The sequence below is a fragment of the Zalophus californianus genome, chromosome 12, assembly GCF_009762305.2.
Source record: "Zalophus californianus isolate mZalCal1 chromosome 12, mZalCal1.pri.v2, whole genome shotgun sequence".
NCBI classification, from domain to species: Eukaryota; Metazoa; Chordata; class Mammalia; order Carnivora; family Otariidae; genus Zalophus; species Zalophus californianus.
This window is the reverse complement of record NC_045606.1, coordinates 88,264,094-88,289,775: the sequence shown is the minus strand read 5'-3', so window position 1 is coordinate 88,289,775 and position 25,682 is coordinate 88,264,094. Positions and strand designations below refer to the sequence as shown.

At 40.8% G+C, this 25,682-nt stretch overlaps 1 protein-coding gene across 8 annotated transcripts in view; it reads right to left on the bottom strand.

The window, feature by feature from the left end:
- Positions 1-25,682, bottom strand: part of CALD1 (caldesmon 1) — a 205,677-nt gene that overhangs the window by 2,419 nt on the left and 177,576 nt on the right. For all 8 annotated transcript variants that reach the window (XM_027574494.2, XM_027574493.2, XM_027574497.2 and 5 more), the window contains 8 exons: positions 25,048-25,190; positions 18,434-18,704; positions 15,778-15,918; positions 11,037-11,080; positions 10,840-10,918; positions 8,629-8,766; positions 8,094-8,189; positions 2,557-2,637 (listed from right to left, as the gene is read on the bottom strand). In XM_027574494.2, the coding sequence (XP_027430295.1) occupies positions 2,557-2,637; positions 8,094-8,189; positions 8,629-8,766; positions 10,840-10,918; positions 11,037-11,080; positions 15,778-15,918; positions 18,434-18,704; positions 25,048-25,190 (993 nt within the window). The remainder of the gene's footprint in view (positions 1-2,556; positions 2,638-8,093; positions 8,190-8,628; positions 8,767-10,839; positions 10,919-11,036; positions 11,081-15,777; positions 15,919-18,433; positions 18,705-25,047; positions 25,191-25,682) is intronic.

Sequence of the window (25,682 nt, the reverse complement as noted above, 5' to 3'; positions counted from 1 at the left end):
GAAGAAAAAGATAATTGAAATATGGCAGGAATAAATATTTATGAAAGGGAGGATTATTGTTGGTATTCTATTCAAATATGCTCCTCGTCTTCTAGTCTACCTGTCTTCTGTTGATTTTTTTTACTTCCCTCTTTCTTCTTTATATTCTCCCTTCCCCATCTGGGTCTTTAGCCTTGTTTGTGGGAGCTTTTTTATTTTTATTTTTTAAACTCCACTCGAGGGGCGCCTGGGTGGCTCAGTTGGTTGGGCGACTGCCTTCGGCTCAGGTCATGATCCTGGAGTCCCGGGATCGAGTCCCGCATTGGGCTCCCTGCTCAGCGGGGAGTCTGCTTCGCCCTCTGACCTTTCCCCCCTCATGTGCTCTCTCTCAAATTAATAAATAAAAACCCCACTTGAAGGGTCAGGAACCTGTAGTGTGCTTTCTGGAACAGGCACACGTGGTGAATGGCTCAGTCTCGGCCACGTCAAGGACACTGGAGAAGTGGAATGGGCTTATCCTTAGTTTTCTCCGATTTTTTAATTTCTTCCCTCCTATTCTTACACCCTGACCTTTGAAACTTACCTGGCCCACACTCTTATTTGTATATCATTTCTTCAACTAGCTGCTAAAAATCCTTGCTGACGTATTCACAAATATTAGTGTTGTGAATCTGCATTTTCAAATGTGTACGTCCACCTCAAAGGAATGACGGCAGGACGTGTAGTGAGCTGACATTTTGGAGCCAAGGAGCCACCTACCTCATAAACTCAGCTCTGGGCCTCGTGGTTATATTATTATTATTACTGTACAGAGAGTTTCGTGGTATTGACTGAGGATGAGGGGGTGGTATGTGTAAAGACTCACCCCATCACCTTCCCACCTTGTGCCACCACACTGTACAGTTCCAAGGAGTACCATTCATATTGTGTTGAATGTGAATGGTGTTCTCTTGAGTGTTACCATTCCAGATCATCTCTGTACTCCACTTCCCCGAACCCTGGCTCAGAGGAATGTTATCCGGAGAGGTTCCATGAAACCTGTGCTGATGGACAGCTACACCCTTTACTCAGAAAGCAGACGATATACACATTTGACTGCCGTTTCCGAGAGGTTGGAGATGATGCTAAAGGGGTGATGATGGCTTAGGCCAACAAAAGTTCATTCTTTGTCTTAAAAAAGAAAACTAATAAGCAATTGCCCTACCCACATCCACCAGGAGAAAATCTGTGCAAGGAACCTTAAAGCTTTATATCTTCTGCTAACTACGCAATCCTCAAAAGAAAGCAGCCTGCATAGTGGTTAAGAATGCAGACTCAGATCAGACGGCCTGAGTTTTGATGCAGGCTTTGCTAACTTATTGTTGTGCGGCTTGGGGAAAGTTCATCTCTCTGTGCTTCGTTTTCCTCAGCTCTAAACAGGGGTAATAAAAAGACCCACTTCACAGGGTGGTTGGAGGGTCAAAGGAGATAATGTAGCCTAAGAAGGCAGAACAGTTCCTTGCATAGAGTGGACATAGTGGTTTGTAGTGGTGATAATTATTACTAGGTACTTTTAATATATTTAGCAATGACTTAGAAAAGTTATTTAAAAATCACCTTAAATAGAGAGACTGGGCCAGTGGATTCTGTTGGAATATAAGAGCAATCGATAACTAATCGAGAGACGGAACAGCACACTAGGCAGCTGTGCCAGACTTAGGAGCACGTAGAGGTAGGAAAGGAGAAGTGATTCTCTCACTTCAGGGACCTGTAGAGATCCTCTGGTTGCCTTTGAGGTGTTCCTCAGTCCCGGGTTTGCTTGAAAAGTGCTTCTAAATCGACCCACAAGCACACTGTTCTAATCCTACTTACGGCTGCTCTCTGATTTCCCTCTCTCCAGTTTTCCCTCTACTAAAGGAGAAGCCCAGGCTTATTGCTTGAAATGGGGAAGGGCTATAATTAGAAGCTGAATTAGCTCCTTGGACAACAGAGTCCTATGCTCAGAGTATCATTTAGATATTGTCTAGAGCCTCCTTTATGAAGAATGAGCATACCCGTTGACCAGAAGATCAAAAAAGACAAATACAAGCATTCTTAGCCATTAGTTTTCACAGGGTAGCAAGTTTTGCCCGGCTTTTAAATATTATTTTAATTTTTTTCCATAGCAACCTTGCGTCCTAGGCTCCTGGCAATGTAATGGTTCCAGAAAGCAGCTTTGGAGCCACGCAGGGAGACATGTTTTTCCCTAAGTGATCTTCAAATGGCTGTGGTTCCAAGCCTGGACCGTGTAAGAAGTACAGAGCACGCTTACCATATGACCTCTGTTAACACTCCTACCACTATGGTGCTTCTAGAACGTCTTACTGCAAACCACTCCATAGGTCTGGACTATTTATGTTGTATGACTGACAAGCCTACACTTCTGAAGGCTCTGTGAACTTTACCTCTCACTGTACCATATATACGTTTTTAGAAGCTGATGGTTACCTAGACAAGGCTCTGTGGATCAGTGGTATTTCTCATTTGACCCTGGGACATCATACTGCAGGATACAGCAGGCAAAGAACCTATGAAAAGCAAATCTTCCCAGTAGATTACCTTAGTGGGAGAAGTGACCTTATCCACAGATTGCTTTTCCCAGAGGTTCCGCTTGCCAGATACATCTCCTGGCCTCAAATCCTAATGAAGAAAAGGCAAAAGAAGTTGATAGGTGGCCATTTATATTTTCTGGCCACATCTAAATAAATCACCACTTCTGTTGTTTGTTTGAATCAATTTCTTATTTAATACGCTTTATCCTGGTGATTTGAAATGGATGGAATCAAAAGGATCATTAGCCATGTTTTTTATATAGACCTTGATCTATGTTATGATAGGAGGATGGGCTGGAATTATCCAGCAGGTAGCTCCTGTCCTCCACTGAGGGCTTCCTGTTTATCGATCAATAGAATTGGAATATAAGCATATTTAAAATAATGTAGCCTATTTTTAACTTTTCATGCTCTTAGTAGAGAATAGAATAAACGTTCTCCCTCTCCCACTCCCCCTGCTTGTGTTCCCCCTCTCACTGTGTCTCTCTGTCAAATAAATATATAAACTCTGAAAAAAAAAAAGAATATACGTTAGTTTTAATTCTTTTGAGGTTGGATAAGCATTTCACCTCTTGCAGATTACCTTTTTTTCAGCATTCTGGTGTATTCCCTACACTCGTAGGACTTCAGTGCAGACCAGCCTGACTTCCAAATGCCAACACTCCATTTCTTTGCCTGAGGTCTTTCTCTGGCTACAGATGCCCCCTCTGCCACCCAGGAGGCAGGCTGGAAGTTCAGAGAATTAACATCCCCAGGAGCAGTCTTCAATAACTCATGCCAAATCACAATGAGATTTGGTGCAAGAGTGTTTCTCAGGCTCACTCATGCCTCAGAGGTGGGATAACTGGGAAGCATGTGTTTTCTGGTGGTTTCCAGGGTGCCTCGGTGGGATTAAGTTTTAACAGCCCATGTGGTGACTTGCTAAATAGCATTATTGGCTACTTCCTTTTCCCTGACTCACTTCCTGTAGTGTTTTCTTCGCCTCCCAAGTAAACTACTTGCACTCGAATTACTATCTCAGGGTCTGCCCCTGGGCAGCTCAAACTGAGACACTTTTCTAATTGCACTTTCCTCAGACTAAAATCATGTTGTGTTTCCTGAGGAGCAAGTGGGTAATTCAGAAGGGTATCAGTAGAGCCTAGCCCCACAAAGGAAAGATTTACCACAAGTTGTACCCATAAGAGAAGTTGAGTTGATGACATGTGTGAGACCATGTGGAAATCTTGGGAAGAAAACACGAAAATAACGATCGGTAACAGTTACATAGCTTTGATTCGTTATTTACGACCTCAGAATTAATCTGGTTTGGATAGGGATCCAAATTTCTGTTTCCATTTACTTTTCTTCCAGCATTTGCTTATATTAGTACTTGGCAAAGGTGGTTTGTAGAAAATAAATGTGTTTTACTGAAATAGTAATGTTTATTTTGGCAATACCTTTTCTCATTAGGAAGGCAAAGCTAATAACGATTGCATTTATCCACAGACACTGGTCTAAATGGACATATTTTTGATAGATACTATTGAAATCTTGACACTGAAAATGCACTGGTTAAATGGTACCATGTGAAGCATTTCAGATTTACCTTAATCTTACTGAGCTTCTGGATTTCCGTTGTGGCTTGGATTCCTGATATTCTATTAGAGAGTTACACCTATTTTACTTGGAACCAGTAAGCAACCAATCAGGTTGTTTCTGAAGAATTCCACTACATTGGCAAATGTAGGTAGAAGCTGCCAAATTGTCTGGAAGACTGTTTTAAAATTTGGGAAACTATAATTAGGAACATACTAATGGAAGCTCTGGAAAGTGGCTATTATTACTTTATTTATTTGATTCATATAAAACAATTATTATTCTTTCACATGAATACTGAATAATAATCCTTTCACATGAATACTGAATGATGATCCTTTTACCGAAGAAAGTGAATTATATTTCCCTTAAATCCTGCCTATTAATCTTTTAAGAGTACTTACAGAGTTTAAAGAGTCCATCTCAAGAAAATATTAACATCCAAGTGATAAGCTGGCATTTTAAATCAAAGGGGAAATATAAATGCAATTACCTGACCAGACTACATTTTAGAGAAAGACCCACTCCAGAAGAAGAGGGAGAAATGAAGGCAGGAGAAGCAGGTTTCCAATCAACCAGAGATCAGAGAATGAAGAAGAGAATTCAGCTGAGAAAGACATTGTTGGGATTTTTTTAAACAAAAAGAAAGACAAGTTATCGCTTAAATTGCTGTATATAACATGTAGGTTAGACACAAATAACAAACCAGATAAAGCAGACATACTCAGAACTCAGAATTCCAGTTATAAAGTTACACCAAAATCCTATAAATTCTGCCCACAAATAGCAGATGTGCCAGTAAAAAGTTAGGTATAGATCAGTGTTTAATTCCGAATAAGTTAATTTTCAGGGACCCTAAAAGATACTGATTTGACAAACTACTCTGAACACCTTTAATTTTTAGCATATATGAAAATTATTATGTAACCCATGGTAAAGGGTGGTTTTCCTCTTCAGGGAGTTTTCGAACAGAACACTAATCCTGTGGATTGCTCCTTTCCTTCTTGAGGTTTCACTGGGTGAGGACCATTTTGGTGAAAGAATTTTCCTCTGATTTTTTCCTTAGTGGTTACATGCCACACATTTGCCAAAACAAACCCAGGCTTTCCCCTCTACCCATATATGCCAAGGACTATAAACAAGGAGCTGAGGATAAATCACCTTTGATCCCAAATCAGAAGGTACCTTTGGGGGCCTCCCATTTGCTGCTGTCTTTAGGTAATCCTCTGACATCCTGGGCTCAGGCTCAGAGTCCCAAGGGGGTCAAACAGATGCCTGCCACAAAGGGCCAGGCTAGAAACATAAATGCCCAAAGAGGCCTGGTGTAAGAAACTTCAAAAATAAAAAAAAGAGGGAATCAACAAATTCAAGAGTGTATGCCTCTACACCTCAATAACGTGTTCAAATTACAATTTTAAAAAGGGAAATAAAGCATAACAGCCCCAAACTACACAGATCTTAGCTGCAGGTCACCAGTGTGAGACCCCCTGGATGAAACCTGAACAAGATCCTAGCTTGACCTGTCTAAGCTGCCTTCCCAGATTTAACATTTTCCTGACAAATTTTATGCATCTGCAGGATCCTCCCAGCCCTTTCTGCATTTCAGAAATTTCATCTCTTCTCTGAGAAACAAACAGGGTTTAAGAGGGAAGGGGGGAGAAGGGATGGGTTAGCCTGGTGAGGGGTATTAAGGAGGGCACGTACTGCATGGAGCACTGGGTGTTATACGAAAACAATGGATCGTGGATCACCACATCAAAAACTAATGATGTATTGTATGGTGACTAACATAACATAATAAAATTAAAATAAAATAAAAAAGAAAGAAAGAAATGTCATCTCTTTTCTGCTAGATCCATAGTGTCTATGAGTTACCCTCTTGCCCTTGCTGGGCCCCAAGTCATGTCCTCTCCCAAAGAGACTGCCATGTTACTTATTCAGACTTCAACACGGTGCTGGGTGTACTACGCTGGGATGTGCGCAAGGCTTAAATCTGCTTATCAAGCACATTCAAACAAATTTTTATTTACAACATCACTTACATTTCTTTTCTTCCAATCTGACCTTCATCCAGGAAGCCACATTAGTCTACCAAATCCAATGGGACATGGGAAAAAAATAGATCACCATAATCTATACTAATTGTTGCATTCTGCTTTCCTTTCCTCTCCATTCTCTAGGAGATGGTCTAGCAAATTGCTTACTGAATCACAGGTAAGGCAGGCAATGGTTTTGTAATTTCCCTGTAATACCTTTTGGTCCTACCAGAAAATGGGTTTTTTGAGTGGAAACCTGCAGTTATTATACCTGTTGTAGTAATAACTAAGTTAAATCTCTTAACCCTCCCATTAGGACAACACAGATGATGATAACTTATCAGTTAAGGTGCTGCTAAAAGAGTAAGGGTCAAGTCCTGGGCCAAATACAGGGGTATAATATGGTATAGAAATGAACAAGATTGCCACTATTGTAAATATGAAAAAGTAACCATCTTGTCTAACGAGGTGCCATACTCATCAAAGAGGAAAACATATATCTTTCTCTCTTTAGCCTTCCTATCTTGTGAGACCTTCAGTGGATCTATGAACTTGCTGAATTTGTATCAAATGCATGTTTGTGGGGAGAGGGTCCTTAGGTTTCATTAGGTTTTAAAAAGGGTCCAAAATTCAGAAAGGTTAATAATCACTCGTCTGGACACACTTATATAAGTTACCATTTTAAAAAAGTAATTCCTACTCTTTATGTCACCTTTGGTGCTGGGGAAATTTGAGGCACTAAAAAGAATATACATTTTGGGTATGATCCCTTGCCTAAATTGTCTCCAGTTATAGGCCCCTCTTTCTGTATCTACTTGGAAGGGGGAAAGATTTTTTTTCCCCCCAATATATAGACTTTTCAATTTTAACTTGGGTTTAACTTGGATTTACATTGGTGAGCCCTAATGCAAAAAAACCTCAGGCTGAATATTAATTGACTACAAGGAGTTGTACCCACGAAATGTATGGAAATACTTCCATTTTTTCTTTTTAAGTTGGAAAAGTGGTAAACTTTACTGACTACTTTGGAGATTAAATATGGAGCCAATGGATGCAATTAAATGCTCAACAATGCAGAGGCTGATGATTTAGAAGGCTTTTCTTCTACCTCTGGCTTGGAGTGGTTATAGCAATGGAGGCTCTGCTCCCTTGGGCACCAACAAAGTTATAAAAGCAACTTAACAGAGAAAGCCCACTAATATATAGTGGGGGGCTTAATAAGGTTTTTGATTATAATGATAAATGCAAGGCAATTATCAGAGACATTCAATGAAAAATTTAAAAGAACATTTTTCTAGTAAGATAGCCACACTGAATAAGAAAATGTTAGATTTCCAAAAATAACATTCATAACCGGTTTTTATAGTTTCCAGTTTTACTGTGTGTGTGTTTTTTTAATGGCTTTCCTTTGGAGGTGTTGACAAAATTATATAGCAATTATTTCAACAACTGCCCAATAACTGTACTTTTGTGTTAAGTTACAGAAATTAGGCAAATTAGAAAATATGGGTTCAAAATAGCCAACATACACATTCTTTGGGAATAAGTCTAGGAGTGTCCTTGACTGAGAAGTGGCCAAGATAATTTGACATTTTCACTTTCAAATTCCTAACTGTGATTTTTAGAATGAAAACTAAACAAATAGACCAGTTAAGAGTGTAAACTGTGAACTGCCTCAAGCTCTGGCTAGCTACCCCACTCAGGGTGTAGAGGTGACTGTGGCACCATTTTACCCTCTGGGGAGGGTAATGGGGAGGTCCAGCTGCTCTGGACCAGTCTCTCTAAATCTGAGCCCCTCCTTGTTTGTTATTCAGGGTGACAGCGAAGACTAGGAGCACCCGTCCTTCCCAGGCAAACAGACCAACAGCTTGTTTTCTTCTGCTGCTGGAAACTGAGAGATCAAAAAACTTCAGAAAAACCCGGAGCTACTTACAGAAGGTTTGGGAGCAGGTGATTTATTTCCATCTGGGGTTTTAGTTAGCCATTCATTGATGCGGCTGGAAACCCCCACCTTCAAGCCAGCAGTCTCCTACAAAGTCAATAATCCAATATTACAGGAAAAAAAATAAACTTTACTTGGAAAAAAAACTTCAAAGTAACCTTAAAATACTATTAGGTATTATTTCACATAACCAGTAGGTGACACTAATCAATTATTGATCTCTAGCTTTAATATTTTGAGTAAAATAAACCTTAAACTTGATATTTAAAGACGATGTTATCTGGTTTTCTTTCCCCTGCACCTCACCCCACCCCCAACGCCAGGGGTTGATGATTAATTTCAGGCACTTCATTTAGAATACTGTGGTCAGAGCATAGGACACAGCCTAGCCTCCTAAACACATCGTCTCTGGGAGAATTAACATCTTCTTCACTGCTTTTATAATTAACTAGTGTGATTCCTTTAAAAAAAAAAAAGGAAAAAAAATCTAGCCTCCAAAATTAAAAGACCAAAATCCTATACTGACCTTATTTGGTGTGCCTGACACAGTGGGGGATGAAAACACATTCCCTTTCTCCCACATGCTCTTGATATTGCGGACACCTTCAGCAGGAACAGGAAGATCTGAGGCTGCTGGCTTCAGAGGTTTTGCGGTTTTTGTTCCCTGAAATGCATGAATTATCTTTAGGGTTGGTGCTGATAAATTTGTTCTCATAAAATTATGGTGAGCTTGTCTCCCTCAACATCATCATTTAAAATTCATTACGATATTAAAAAAATATCACCTTCACCAAAAATTCTGTTGTGAAACTACATTCTGATGACATATACGCCTCAAATGAACCATAATACCTACATCAGAGGATCTTTCAAAAATGAAATGATGCCTTTTACTGGAACACCACTGATTGTGAAGGTGGTATTTCATGTCGTTTCTTCAACAGGTAAGTGCTTGTATGTGCACAGGGCACCGTGCTAGGCTCTGGGGATATAGAGCTACTCAAGACAGTCTGCTCTGTGAGCTACGGTGGGCTTAACATTTTTTTTATTTTATTATTTATTTTTTTGGAAGATTTTATTTATTTATTTGACAGAGAGAGAGAGAGAGAGATCACAAGTAGGGGAAGCAGCACAGGGAGAGGGAGAAGAAGGCTCCCCACTGAGCAGAAGCCTAATGTAGGACTTGATCCCAGGACCCTGGGATCGTGACCCGAGCCGAAGGCAGATGTTTAACCAACTGAGCCACCCAGGCACCCCTGGACTTAACATTTTAATAGCAGAGAATGACAGTAACTAGTTACACAAGTATTTATTTCACATTGTGCTAAGTGCTATGAAAGATGAATGTAGTGCTGTAAAGCATGCCCAGAGAGCATATATGAAGGGGAAGAATACTTAGTTTAGGGGAGCAAAGAAGGCTCCTCTGAAGAAGTGACATTTCAACTGAGATCCAACAGAAGGTTTAGAAGTAGCCAGGTGAAGAGCTACGTTCCATGTAGAGGGAAGGGCATATACAAAGGACTGAAGACAGGGACATGGTGAAAAACTGAGAGATCTCTGTATGGAGAATATACCAGAAGGAGGGAAGAACAGATGTAAAAATGAAAGGTGTGCATTCAAGTATGTTTCCAGCAGCAGTGATGGGCATACCCAGAATCAGGCAGTCTCTCTGGTGGTCCTGCTCTGTGGCCTGTGGCATGGGCTGCCAAGGTGGCTGGCCAGGGTGAGTGGTACGTACCATCGGTGGCCTGCACATAAAAAATCTCCTGGGGCTGTGTAAGCTCTGAAGCCACAGTCTTGGCTTTGTTAATCCCAGAAGAGCTCTGATCAATTCAACCACAGAAAAAAACTATCTGCCATTTGTCTTGTATTTTTCTGGACATTTAATCTTGTGAAAAGTCACCTCTTGGGTGTTAGGACTTGATTATTCATTTGATAAATCATCCGGACCTCTCTCTTTCTTATTCCCTCTTAGCATTTGTTTGTGAACTATTTCACAGGTATCTCCACTCTGCAGTACAAAGGAGAGGAGAAAAATCAAACCGAACTGATCCAATTACTTTATAGCCGGTGTTCTGATATACATCAGAAGGGTAAAACCATTGACTAAAAGTACAAAAGGAGAAAGAAACACATCTTGATCAATGGCACTGTACCAAGTGCTTTGGTACTTGGAAATATACTTTATTTCCAAATACTGTAGACCCCCTTTTTTTGGAGGGGGGGGGAGTTGGAACAGAAAGAAGCATAAAACTATGGTCTTTCAAGCACAAAACAATTTGAAACTGATGATGATTAAACTTGGTCTATCATCTTTATATTAGCTTACACTACTACTTTTATTTGATAATAGAAGTTTTTATAGATAAAAAAGGATTAACCACAGTTGCAACTGTTTAAACTATATATGGGAACACATTTTAAAAGTAATTAAGGATATTAAAGATATACTTATGAACATACAAGTAATATAGTTCAATACCAATGAGTCCATTCATTAAACGAGTAACAGCTTTATTAAAGAATATTCCAGCTGAAAGTAGAAAACAATAATTTATTTAAAATCTTCTATAATTTATCGTTATCACTGCTCTTCTCTATAACTAGTTCAAAGTACAGTGAAGCATCACTAATATTCTCACACAGTAATGTGGTTACTGGACCTGATTACTGTCCTAAGCCTCTATGATCATCCATCCCCAGAGTTTATTTCTGCCCACGACTGAGGCCACCTCACCTCAATTGCACTGGTGTATTGCTCCAGTCTGCTGTCAATCTTGGAGACAACTGCTGCTTGATGAGTTGATTTGACACCACTGTTTAAGTGAATAAACACACACACACACACATAAAAATACAAGAGAGAATCTTTCCATATATATATAACAGCTGATGATTCTCAACTGATGATTGTTCACAATCAATCATATTTACCTTTTCTGCACAGACTTATTCAAAAATTCTGCTCGCTCTTCTATCTAGAAATTGAAAAAAAAAACCCAGTTAATACTTGCAGCTTATAAACAATGTTTCTCAGCCCACTTGGTGAGTAAAAGCACCAGAGTGCATGTAAGGGTAATAGTAATAATAAAACTACTTTGAGATATTTGAGAGTGAGATTTGGAGGGGAGAAATGGCAGATGATAAAGAAGGTGTGGAGAAATACAAAGTTCTGGAGGCAAATTAAAGACCAGACAGAAATGGAATAAAAATGCCTCTGAAACAATGTAAACCAGAGGCAAAATAAATACATTTCAAGACAACAACCATTTTTTCGAAAAGCACATTCTGTTACCCTTTAGGACGTATTTATATGAGTATAAATATACCACGTTATTTGATTAACGGAAATTTCCCACAGCGTTTTAACTATATATTTCGTGTGTAATAGGATCGAATAAGAAAGGTAACTAGGAACTGTGAACTATTCACCTCCTGCTTAGCCTGGCTTCCTGACAGCTGTCAAGCCTACTGCTGAATTTAATTTGCCTTGAACGTGGAAGATGGGGATGGGAGGAGACTGAGATCTGGAGTATGGCTCCTCCGGGCTGAGGCCTCCCATGAAACCCCTGTTAGCCCAAGTGGGAATGACAGAAATAAACACAGAAAAACTGATGGATATATATGAAATGGTAGTCTTTAATAAGATCCTTTTCCCTTTTAAAGCTAGGAACTTCCTTTTACTAAAACTAAAGCTACTAAATCAAACACTATATTTCATTGAAACGGTATCACTCAAATCAGATGTTCTATGTAAGTCAGCAAGTATCTGTTGACTCCTTATGATACCCAATGCCAGGGGAGAAATAGCCTCTGTCACCCATCACCTACCCAAATCAGCAAATAGTAAAACCTTTGTATATGACTGCCTGTGCCAAAGCATACATGTGCTGAAGGGGTCCATTTTCTTCCCTGTTCAGGCAGCCAGGGAATCTACCAGACTTCAGCTACCCCGGGCTGGTGTGGTTGAGTATCCCCTACAGTCTTCTGAGATGTTAGTGGCTCTTTCTGGCCTGGATTGTCCCTGGGACTCGTGGACTTTTTAATAAACACTGTTAGGCTGTTTATAGATGTTACTGGGGGCATTTCACTCTTTCCAATGATTTCTCACAATGATAAACGCAAACTCATTAAAAATAAAACTTCCTGCAACAAAGTGTTATCGGTAGGCCTGAGTTTATGGGATGAAGAGTGTCTTAAATCTTATTTTTCTGATTTTAATATAACTTAGAACTGTACTTCTGGAGAAGAAGTTCCCAGCTGAATAAGGTGAAATATACCGAAACCACGCAATGCACTGCCATTTTTAATATGCCAGCTGGTCAGCTAAACAACTAACCAAAAAATTACATATTATAGAGTACTCACTCTATAAAGCTGAACACTCAACAGTGTAGAAGACAGTGTCCCATTCTTTAAGGAGAACATAATTAGCAGGGGAGACTAGGAGAACACACAAATAAAACACTTCACACTCTATGAGAGGTACCATAGTAAAGAGAAGAAGAAAATGCTGTGGCCTTGGGAGAAGTGATTCTCTGGGGTCAGCGGAGAAGTTTTTCAGTAGTTTTGATTCTGAGCTGAGGTTTTTAGTTTATAGTCTACACAGTTTTATCAATGAGTTTATGGAGGTCAGGGTGGGGGGGAGAGTGCACGAGTTACAGGGACAGGGCATTAGGGGCAGAGCAAACCCACGCACGAAGACGGGGAACACAGGCAGGGCGGGGGGTGGAGGAATGAAACACATAGGGGAAGGACAGAGGCACGAGGAAGGGGCAGCAGAGGTGAGACTTGTTCTCTGTAGCACTGACAGCATCCCTCTGACTCTGGGATGAGCTTGCTAACCTTGGCTATCCCATTAATTCAAATGACGGCGATTCTGACTCTGACATCTCCTTTTGTACCTACAACATCGAATACAGCTTGACTTCATTATCTCATTTTGTCAGGTCTCACCACCCATTTACTGACGCATTCCTATTGGGAAATCCTGAACTTCATCTAGATAATGTAACATGTGTACTGAATTTATACACTAAACAAATTTCTGTAGGACTTTAACGAGAGCCGTTGGTTCTTCTGAAGACCAAGAGGTGGCAGTGTTGTCTCGATAAAACTCAAGGGAAAGAAAGCATGCTATTCATTTTAGAAAATTGGCTCTCTCCTTACTCTACACCCCTTCCACCACCAAAATATGAAAACAACAATAATAAAAACCCAATTTTAAATTTAATTTACTTACAATTTGTTCTGTGCATGTTTTACGTAAGAAAAACCATTCACTGCTAACAAAATTTTAAGTGTGAGAAACCAGGTTCAGAGTTTCCCAGACAAGGAATAGGAGTCATGAGAACTTAACAAAATACATGAGTTGATAATATTTTGAGGTCAAATAGCAAATGTTTTCCCTTGCACTGGCATTCTACAATCTTAACTCATGACCACTTATAAAAGTTGCAGGGCCAAGAGTATCAACGACTGTAGGAATTCAATCACAGAATATGAAATTGAGCTCTAAAACCAGAGCCACAGCAAATTCTTCAAGGCACATTATGCAGAAAAGCAACAGACTACCTGTTCCTGAAAGCATATCTCTGTTACGTAAGAATTAAAAATTTTTTGTTTTTTTTTAGCATAAATACTTTGCTGACACATGCCTCTCTAGCAGAGGGAGTAGATGAATGGCTTCCTAGGAACATTGGATGAAATGGGAAGCCAGGAGTCTGGTTGAGGGAAAGACCAGAGAAGTAAGTTAAGTTGAAAAATTTAGTAGAGAAGAGATATTTGAAGAAGGAAAGGAGAAGGGGCTATAGTTTCTCCTGAAAAGAATAGCAATTAGAAGCTTAAATGACTACGGATTTCTTGGTGTTACCAAGACTGTTCAAAGAAAGTCTAGCTCGGGTGGGATTTCAAGGAGGGTAGAGAGAACATAGCTTTCTTTGATTACTGATGAGCCAGAAACACAAGGACCCAGACCGGGAACAGAACTCTGGTCACCGCATGGAGATAGCCTGAACTGAGTGGGGTTTTTGTTTTTTGCTTTTGTGTTTTACTTTTCTTTTTAATTTTGTTGTTGTTGCTGCCTTTCTGCTCTTTCTTCTATAGCAGGGTCTGCAAACTATGGCCCGTGTGCTCGTGGGCCTTATGCAGGCCATGGTTTTCACACAGCCCTCAAGCTAAGAATGAGTTTTTGTATTGTTAAATGGTTTAAAAATCCAAAAGAATATTTGGGGACATAGGAAAACTTTATGCAATCCAAATTTCAGTGTCCATCAATAAAACTCATCCACTCCACAAAGATTCTCTCTACTCATTTCCTTCTGCTCTGAGATCTCACTGCACTGGAAGTCTGCAGTTGGTTACCTGGTAATTCTTGGGATTCCCCTGAGCAGTTGACTATGGTAAGGCCATGGGGGCAATGGCTTGCTTTGTACTTCTCTCCCTCATAGTACTTAGCACCTATTAGGTATGTTATAAGTATCAAATATGAAACAATAATATCCCCCTGTGGCTTAGTTCTGATTCCCCCTGAAGCAGATCTTGAGAAGAGAGGGTTTGAGTATAAGTTTATTTGGGAGGTGTCAGACTATGACTGGGACCCAGATGATCATAAAGACCAAGCAAAGCTCTTTAGGGATCAAACATGCTGATTTTCCTGTGAAACAGGTAATAACTGTAAAATGGAAGTAACTGGCTTTTGGTCATTTTAGTGGGCCACGTGAGATGACTTCACACACACAATTACAGACACACACATGCATATATTTAACCAGCTGGAGCCCAGCTATGATTCTCTACTGGTTTTGCCCAACACCTACACTTTGTAGCCTAGCTAGGTTGATGGAAAATGAGGGAGAAATAAAAGTGTTAAAAGGTCCAATCTCTGAAGATTCATTCATTCATTTATTCATTCAGCAAATATTTATTGACTATCTTCACTGTGCCAGGTGCTCAATAAATGTTAACTCTCAAAACAAAACACATATTTGAAAATAATGGCACATTGAGTATAAATAATAGATAGCGCTTTCTTGCTTCTGTTCTCTTTTCTCTGCATGTCAACCCTTCCCTCTTCTCCTTGACCGGCCTCCCTCCTGCTCATTCTCTTTTCTCTTACCAGCACTTCGACCTTCATCAATAAGGAGCTGTGCTCCTCGAAGGCAGTGCTGGGACCAAACTCATCCTGGCAAAGGACCCTACACAAGTTACATTTCATCTCCTCCTGTGATAACAGCTTTCAGATTTGACCAGTACTGTTTCCCGCTGCCCTACTTTTAATAATGACAAATTAAAAGTGAACAGCTAGCATGAAAGGCAGCTCAAACCTTTATAATATAGTTGCCCACTTTATAAACTTTAAATGTTTCCATTTTCAACTGCTTGAAGCAATGAGGCGTCTGGAGGGCATGGGTCAGTGAAATCCAGAGATAATCGCTGAATGTCACTTTAATGCATACCAAAGCATCTAATGAACAACAGATACAAAGCTCTCCGCCTTACTTCTCTCCTCTCTACATGTTACAAAGAGAAGCTGTGAAAAGGCTGAAAGAAGGAGCAAAAAGCTAAATGAAGCAAAGGCTTTGAATGATGAATAACTAAGTAAGGGGCTAAAATCAAGTTTCTATCACTTTATAACGGAGGTGTTATAAGAAGGATTTCTGGGAATAAGAAATACCTTGAGAGATGAACCTTTAGGAGTGAAACACTTGAATGGCTTCTTGTCATCTGATAAGCTGTCTTCGGGCATTTTCTGACGTTTCTCAGCAGCTTCTGCCCGTCGCCTTTCAATCTCTTCCTTTAGCCTCCTCTTCTCTTCCTGAGGGAGAAAGAACATATAACAAGGACATCAGTGTGAGCTTCAAGCGAGAAGGAAAGAGTGCTGTAGGGGAGAGAGCACTAGTCCCAGAGGAAAACGAGCTGGGTTCTGGACTGGATGCCACCCCTTCCTCAAGGGCGGTGGTTAGAGGTTAAGAACTGAGCCCGAGAGTCCAACTGCCTGACTCACACTCTGGCGCTGCCACTTCCCAACTGTGTGACCTTGGCCACATCACTTCTCTGCTCTGTGCCTCAGTTTATCATCTGTAAAATGGGGATTATGATAGCTGCAATGAGCTACATAAGAAAGCCCATGTAAAATGCTGGGTCTCGTGCTCAGTATGAAGCTGATCGTCATCATTACCATCCAGTCAGCTCATTTAACACTGACCTTCCATTTCTGTGTATGTAAGAGGAATATAAATGTCCCTCTCCCTCCTTCCTAGGAGAGTTGTGAAGACAAATGAGATAAATGATGGGCAAAGTTATATAAATCTAAGGTATTATATTTACCAAATTGTACAAGAGATAATTGTATGGTTGTCCCCGCCTCAACTGAGGAGATTCTTTTAGATGGTTTGACAAACCTGAAAATATGTAGACACTCACCAGAGCAGTCACGGATGTTCACAGTGTGTATCATTACCCCCTCTGTGCGTTTCTTCCTGGTCTACAGTACTCTCCCCCGTCCTCTCTCTCAGGCAAAACATTCACAGTGCTGATCAAGTGGCACATCCTCTATGAATGACTGACTGAGAGATTTGTGTAGTTTTTTGTAGTTTTAGAACTGTATGTTCTCAAGCAGAGACTGGATGTTCATCTGGCAGAATGACTCTGTGTGTTATGGGCTGAATGTCTGTGCCATGCCCCCCCGCCCCCATACAGTTAAAGTCCCAGCCCCCAAAGTGATGGTTTTAGGAGCTGAGGTCTCTGGCAGGTGATTAGATCACGAGAGTGAAGCCTTCATGAATGGCACTAGTGCCCTTATTAAGGAGAACCCAGAGAGGTCTCTTCCGCCTTCTACCAAGTGAGGATGTGGTGGGAAGACTGCTATGAACTGGGAAGTGGGGTCTCACCAGACACAGAATTTGCTGAAGCCTTGATCTTCAACTCCCCAACCTCCAGAAAAGTGAGAAATAAATTCTGTTGTTTGTAAGCCACCCAGTCTATGGGGATTTGTTTCTGTGGCTGTACTGAGTAATGACTATTTGGTAGGACACTAGACCAAACCGTCTCCTAGGTCCAATCCAGTTCTAAGACTTAGTGTTTCTCTTCTGCCTTCATTGATACTCTGCTCCTCTAAATAACAGTAACAACAATGATAACAGTAATCATAACCAAGCCTCAATGCTGTAAATAGACATTATTTTACAGGCAAAGAAAAGAAGTCTTAGCTTATCTTAGTTCAGTAACTCTGCCGAGGTCCCAGCTTACACGTGGCAAAGGATACCAGCCCAGGTATGTTTGATTCTAAGGCACTATCATCCCAAATACTTTCCGACCAAAGGCAACTGGCTCACTGAGAGCTGGAGTTGGAAGTGACCTTGGAATAATTTATCCAAACTTTCCACACAGGTCAGGCAATTTTTGCAGAGGATCCATGTCAGAAAGCCGTCGGAAGTCTTTTTGCATAGTTTGAATCATGGAAGGTCACTATCTCCTAAGATCAGAGGGAAGAGCTCTAAGCTGATTTGGAGAATCAAGGTCCCAATACTGATTCTACCACTTACTAGTCAAGGGACTCACAGCAGTCACTTAAATATTCTGATTCCCTTTTCTTTGTCCATAAAGTGAGAATAATAATACACCTCAGAATGAAAGGAAAGAATGCACCTTGTAAAGTTGTAGTTGGTTAAGCACTTTTTCAGTGTTCAAAATTTGCCTTCTTGTAACTTTATCTGTTGTTTTTAGTTCTGTCTTAAAAGACAGAACACATTCATCTGTTCATAATTACTGGGCTCCTGCTACATGCCTGGCACTGTGTTGTCTCCTGGGTTTACAGTAATGAACAAAGCAGATACTGCTCCTACTTGTGACGACCTCATCTCCTGACTCTTCCACTAAAAAAAGAAAAACTATTAAAAAAAAATCTATCAAAACTCTTCAAGTATCAGAAAACTATCATGTGACTCTTGGTTCTTATAACTAATCTGCAGACCTTTTCTCTTCTTTATTGAGAGACAATAGAGGGGAATGGGTTAAGGCACATGGGACCGTGGGAAAATTACTAAGCCACTTTGTGCCTCAGTTTCCTCATCTGGAAAAATGGGATAATAAGACTACCCATATCAGAAACTTATAAATGGATATAAAGTGCTACGCATAAAGGTTTTAGAACTGTGCCTAGGGCACGTTAACTTTATTATTCTTAAAATATATTTGTAAAAATGAGTCCATGCTCAAAAGAGCAGCTGCATTCCACCACGAAAAAATTACTCCTGGGGCTAGAAGGGTCACCGGACGTGGACTGGGGGCCAGGGGCAGCTGCCGTGGCTGCCGCGCTGCGCCCTCCTTACCTCCTCTCTGACTTTTCTCTCTGCTTCCTCCTGCTTCCGCTTCTGCTCTTCCTCCTCCAGGACCTTCCTTCGCTCCTCCCGCTTTTTCTTCAGCTCCTCCAGCTCCTGGGCCGCCTCCTGCTGCTTCTGTTTGAGCTTCTCGAACTCCTCGCTCTCGGTTTCCCCGCGGCGACGGCGAAGCTCCTCCAGACGCTTGCCGGCCTCCACCTGCGAGGCGCCTTCGGCCTCCTTGGCCTCGCTGGCCCTCGCTCCCACTCCCGCTCCCGGGCGGCTGTCCGCAAAGGCAAAGGGGTTTGACAACCGTCAGCCTGGCAGCCTCCGCAGAGGGAGGGACGTCATCTGCAGGCTTTGCATCCCCCACCAAAAGAAATCTCTACTGCCCGTGGTCAGACAGTGGATCTTCACACCAGCCCCAGGGGTCTTGGGGTCTGCCGGCAATCTCAGGGCCTGGATCTGATTCCTCTCTGCCACTTACCCTTGGTTTCCTAGCTGTACAACAGGGCAAACAGACACTGTCAGTGGGAAAATGGTGCACGGAAAATGGGCAAAAGAGTGCAACTGCTATGAAAACAGTAGGAAGGTTCCTCAAAAAATTAAGTGAAACTACCATATGCGCCGGCAATCCCACTTCTGGGTCTATATCCCAAAGAACTGAAAGCAGGATCTTGCAAAGATATCTGTGTGTCCTTGTTCCTAGCAGCATTATTCACAATCGTGGAGAGGTGGAAGCAACCCAAATACCCATCAACAAATGAATACACAAACAGAGGGTGGCGCATACATACGGTGTAATCTTATTCAGCCTTAAAAAGGAGGGTGATCTGTCACAGGCTACAACATGGATGAACCTTGAGGATATTATGCTACATGAAATAAGCCAGCCCCCAAAAGGCAAATCCTGCATAATTCCGCTTACAGGAGTTATCTACAGTAGTCAATTCCAGGGAAACAGAAAGTAGAACGGTGGTTACCAGTGTCTATGGGGGGTGGGGGGGGAAGGTGGGGAGTTTTTTAATGGGTATAGAGTTTCAGGTTTGGAGATGTTTCAGAACAGTGTGAATGTACTTCACCCTACTGAGCTGTACAAAAAATGGTTAAGATGGTAAATTTTATGTTATGTGTTTTACCACAATTAAAAAAAAATCCACATGACATGCATGATACAACATGTTAAAACTGGGCAAATATTATTTTTTCTATTTACCTCAGTGGGCTATTCTTTGGATCCCATGAGATTACATATTAAATAAATGCTGACATATATTATAAATATCAGTTGTTAATGCTATTAGACTGACTTCTAACATCTAGGTGTGACCCTAGGAGTCCTCTGCTACAAGTTACTGGTTAATTTGGATCTGCCTAGAATCATGGATCAGGAGGGAAGACTTAAAGGCTCAGGCGCGAGAGACAAGAAAAGATGGCTGAAACTAGGGTAGGCACTGAAATAAATCTGCTTATCCACATCCTTGTCTTGAACTTGACTCTAGCAGCTGATGTCTGGCAGATGAATTACCCTTTGCCTCTTGATTAAGACCTATAAATACAGTAATATGTGTCCATTCTTACACAGCTGCTCCAAGAAAGTTCATAATGACAGCATGACCTTATGGCTTCAATTTGTGTGGTCTATCATGACAGGAATATTCCTAATTGTGACTTAAAATTACTAAATTAGCCCTGATGTGGTACGGTTAGGGTTGTTACTTATGCTTTGTATGTCCTTTTCATATTTATTATCTCATTTAATAGTCACAATAATTAGGGAGTTGGCAGATAGATTAGGTTAATACCGCCATTTTACAAATTAGGAAGTGATGGGCGGAGAGAGAAAAGTCTGCCCAAACTTTTGGTAGCAAGAAAGTGGTAGAGCCATGATCATATTTTAGTGTTTCTCTACCAAGTATACTCTTCTTTCCACTGTACTATTATTATATTAGGAGTTAAATATGGTTTGTCATAACATAAAAAAATCAACTGATTCGAGCATATTAGCCTCTACCTCTCACCTCCTACCTTGAGGACTAGAGAGTCTGGGAGGGATGTTTCCCACCTGTAAGGCTTTAGAATTTCCACAGTCTAGGCCTAACTAACTTCCATGCTCCAGTGGAAGCAGTGCTTCATCAGATGGCACAGCTTATAAAACAGCAAGAAAATGGGTACGTTTTTTATAAGTTACAAATAAAATTGAAATTAGGGGTGCCTGGGTGGCTCAGTTGGTTAGGCATCTAACTCTTGGTTTCTGCTCAGCTCATAATCTCAGGGTTGTGAGATCAAATCCTATGCTGGGCTCCATGCTGGGCTCTACACTGGGCGTGGAGCCTCCTTAAGATTCTCTCTCTCCCTCTCTTCCTCCTCTTTCCCTCTCTTAAAAAAAAAAAGAACTAAAAAAAGAAAATCACTCTTAAAAAAAATAAAATTGAAATTATGTTGAAGTTTTCTTTTGGGATTAAGGAGAACCCACAGGGATTTTATTGTAGAATTGGGAACATGTTAAGACTAGAGACAGAACACTACCCAGGGGTATGGTAACATTTTACTTCAGAACTGGTATTCTTAGTGTTCTTACATAAATCATATAAAAAACATGTTGGTGGTGACAGAACTGCAGCAGAGCACTATGTTGTCACTGGAGCAAAACTCATGTGAGCTGGATCCTCCTGGCACTTTCTTTGGGAGAATTTAGTGGTATCCTCAGAAGTGTGCCTAGTTACAGATAGTCCTTAGCTAAGTGACAAGGACGTGGCTTGCTAGCTGCTTAAGTACTTTTTAACAAGCAGTGAGGTCATGCTCAACCAGCTCTGAACACAGGTAGCCCATCCCTAACACTTTGTCTAAGGAACAGATGAATTACCACTGTCTGATATCATTTATTTGGTGCAGAGAAGGGCTCAGTGTTTCTAGTGATGGAACAAGAAAAAAAGAATAAAAGAGAAAATGAGTTCAAGACTACATAATTACCAATACTGATCTTATGCGTACATCTCATGCTTTTTAAACATTGAGGAAGTTCTTTTTTTTTTAAGATTTTATATATTTATTTGAGAGAGAGAGCATGTGCACAAGCACAAGCACACAAAAGGGGGGCAGAGGGAGAGGGAGAAGCAGACTCCCCACCAAGGAGGGGACTGACGCAGGGCTTGATCCCAGGACCCTGAGATCATGACCTGAGCCAAAGGCAGACACTTAACCAACTGAGCCACCCAGGCGCCCTCAAACATTGAGGTAGTTCTGAGTATACTATGTCCTTTCCAACCTTTTCAAGCTGCAGGATGGAAAAATCAGTATTGTGGGTTATAATCAGCATTAAAACAAAACAGAACAGAAACATCAGAGTGCACTGCACAGAGCAAGGGAAAGTACCATCTCTTGACATGTTTGTTTCAGTTATAAGTATGCATGTAGCTGCGAACTGGGTCATGATGTAAAATTTATTTCTTGCCAAGAGTTTAGGTTAAAAAGTTTTAAAATATTGTTCTAGGCTCTTGACAGTTAAAGATGAACTTTTAAACAAAGGTTAGAAGGTCCCTTAAAACTTGGATGTTGCTCTTTCAGAGTCTTGTAAGTTCATAGGTCTGTGACTCCAGAGAGAAAATCTCTCTGTGTTAATTCAAGGTGTATCCATCTTCAGAAATGAGTTTGCTCTCTCTTTGCGTTCATCATGTTCGTGTACAGGAGTTAGACTGGCAGAACACATGCTACAGAAACTTCTCCGGATTCCACTAGGTGTCGCTCAGTCTTCATCTTGGACACTGAAAATGTCCGTCATTAGGGACTGGTTCAATAAATCATGACACATCCATCTGGTGGAATACTCCAACGTTATTAATTGTAAGCTTATATTCATTGGTACAAAAAGGTGGCTATGATATAATGCAATAATCAATTTAAAAATATATATTTATAGTTATATTCACACATATACACACTATATATGTCTATTTTGAATATATACACATAAAAGGTATCTGGATAAAATGTTACTGGTAGCTATCTTTGGGTGGTGGGTGCTCTGTTCTCTGAATGTTTCATAATGAGTATCTTTTTTTCCTATAATTAGAAAAAACTTTAATTACCACGTTAAAAATAGATGGAAAGCAAAAGAAATTCCTGTTTTGTACTTTCTATAAAGCCCTTGGTATAATCCGCTTTTTCTATAGCTTGCTCATTGAGTTGAGATTTTTTTTTTTTTTGTCATGTTTTAGAGAAAACAATGTAATCACAGAAAACAGAAATACTGGGGCGCCTGGGTGCCTCAGTCGGTGAAGTCTGCCTTCGGCTCAGGTCATGATCCCAGGGTCCTGGGATCGAGTCCCACATCGGGCTCCTTGCTCAGCGGGGAGCCTGCTTCTCCCTCTGCCTGCCACTCCCCTGCTTGTGGACGCACTCTCTCTCTCTGACAAATAAATAAAATCTTAAAAAAAAAGAAAACAGAAATATCAAAGGGGGCAGCAATTAAACATGAGGAGCTATGCTCAAAACAGTAGCAAGAGTTTTATCCATGTCACCTCTACTCAGATGTACTGGCATGCCCTCAGCACTAGGATGACACTAATATGGAAATTTCTTCCAGAAGTTCTCTCCTCTATCCTTGGCTTCCTTAGGCATAAGTCTAGATGAGCATCAGACCTTTCACCATGAACACAGTTTGTTTGCACTTAGGCTAGTAGGCACTTGGCTATTCTACATAGAGGCTCCTACTCCCTTCTCGATAAAGCTCCTTGCTTTTTAAGTATATACAGCAAAACCAGGCATCCCTGCTTCTACTGGCATCAACTTCGAATTGAAACTAAAACTAACCTATGTTGGCAGCTACATAAAAACGAATGATACGGTGGCTGCTTGTTTCTGTCATTTTTTTTTTCTGCCCAAAGATGGAAAAATTAAGGCCAGAGTCACATTTAAGAATTCTCAGTGCTACACCTGTTGCCATCCTTGTGGTTTTTCTCTTTGAATTCCCAGCTCTCTGGATTTCCACACAATGGGCGTGTTAATTATTAATTTGAGTTTGGACTAAAGCTGGTTGGCAAGTTTGCTAATTGTTAACGAAACTCCTTTCTACTGACAGATTTTTAAAAAACATTTTTCTTAACGAAAAATATAATCATACCCACAAAACCTATTTTAAACTATCAAATAATAAGAGAGTAATATCATTAGGCAATATTCATTCGATATTTTTCATGAACCTGACACTGTTCTAGGGCCTTGAAATATTGAACGACTGGCACTCCAGCAAGCTTTGGACTCAGCTTACCAGCTGGAATCAACTCAATTTCTAGATTTTCTACGAATTCTTAATAAACTCTTAATGTTCTACTTGAAGTCTACTTTCTTGCTAATCCCAAGTAACATCTATAGGATCTTGCATCCTCCTTCACAGCTTACTTGGGCATTTTCTGCACCCATTTTCTTCCGCAGGCTTTCCCTTGGATAAATGTGATTGCCTTTCTGCTCAAATTTTTGTATAGAGAAGTTGTTTGGGGGGCAATTAAATGTCCCCATTTTATCCTGCTTAGCGGAGCAGAGCCCTAGTAGCTCTCCTTGCTTCTGAATGCCACAAAGGCTTTGGTGTAAGGAATACGTCCGACTTCAACACAATGCCTGCTCTTGGGGAACTTTCTTATTTGAACTGTTGAGAAAAACAGGGTCCACAGGCAAGACTGCTGCCAAAACAACCCCATGGGAATCCACGTTCCAGGACATCTGGCACACCAGCCAGTGACATAACAGAGGTAGGAATGTGGCACCAGTGGCTGGAGGGAGTGCATGTGTAGGACTCGGGCACAAAGAATCTTGTGGCCAGGTGTCCATGGCAGGCTTCTGTAACTTGAGTCCTTCTACAGAACTGGTGGGGCGCTCTCACTATTCAGTGTATCTAGAAGTAAGGATTTACCTGTACGTACTTGTCTATCTGTCCCAAAATCAATTATCCAGGTATTCAACATGATGGGGGGGGCGGGGGGAGGGTGATGAGGGAAAGCTGAAGCTATGCAAGAGGGTTTTCCAAAGGGTATTAAATGGAGCACTAGGGCCCTGCCCTATTCCTCCCTCTTTGAGATTCCCAGTGCAAATTAACATCAAGTGCTCTCAAAGTCCTGCAGTAACGAGAGCTAATTAACTGAGTTCAACCCAGCATTTCCCAAGTATTTGGCCCCAGGACAATCTCAGTTTTAAGCAACACTTATTTATAATCTTTAAAAAAAAAATACATTCTTGAAAATGATACTGAAAAGTCTCTCTTAGGAAACTGGCTGGGCCATAGAGAGAATCCATGATACTAACCCCAGTCATAATGTTTTCTACTGAACTGATCTTACGTGAGCATATTAAGTCAGGGAACAAAAACATGGATCCTAAGCATGATCTGCTTTGCTAAATAATGGGAAAAGCAGATTAAATCTTGTCTGAGCAATGACTGCCTGTCTTCTGTTAGTGATTGATAGCCTGACCTGCTGACTGAGGATCTTTGAGACAATGGCCAATGACTTCACAACAGAAATATGTTGCCCGTTTAGCACGTTTCTGTCTGGAGGCACAGGAGAGGGAGGCTGATTATTATTTTTTTCTTCACATGTGAACACAGTCATTGTTAAGTAGTCTCTGTTTCTTACCTGAAAGTATTCTCGGTGTGTTTAAGTTTGTGGGTCATGAATTCTCCATTCTGTGACTTCACTTCTGTAAATCCCTTCTTCCCATCCAAGAAGCTCTTTACTTCTTTGGGCTCTTTGTCCTTTTTAATCTTCTCATCTTTGATCTAACCAACAGGACACATCAGGAAGAAACATAATGATAAAAATCCCATTAGGTTTTGGTTGGTATCACCAAATAAGACCCAGAATTATTAAGAAGCCAGAAAACTCAGAAGTAAAACCAACCCCTGGAGAATGATGTGGTAGAGCTGGGGTCAGAGGAAATTCTTAGAGCATGAGCTATGGTCCTCCAGCCTCTGTGCAAAAAACCTAGACCACAATTTTAGGAAACCAAGATCATCCCTTGATTTCACTGGGGTTTTATTTTCAAGAGCAGTGGAGGTGTTACTGTTTGGAAACCCTTGTATTCTGGGAATTCCATGTAAGAGCAGCTCTTTGTAGTTCCCACTGAAAAGGGTGATCATTAGTGTGGCATTGATGGAGAATGTCCGGGTTGGTTGGCCGGTTTTTTTTTTGGATGAAGACTGTGTCTTTGAAAAGAACCCAACTGTGTTGAGGAGGGAAAAAGGAAACCTACCAAGGAAACCCACCAGATC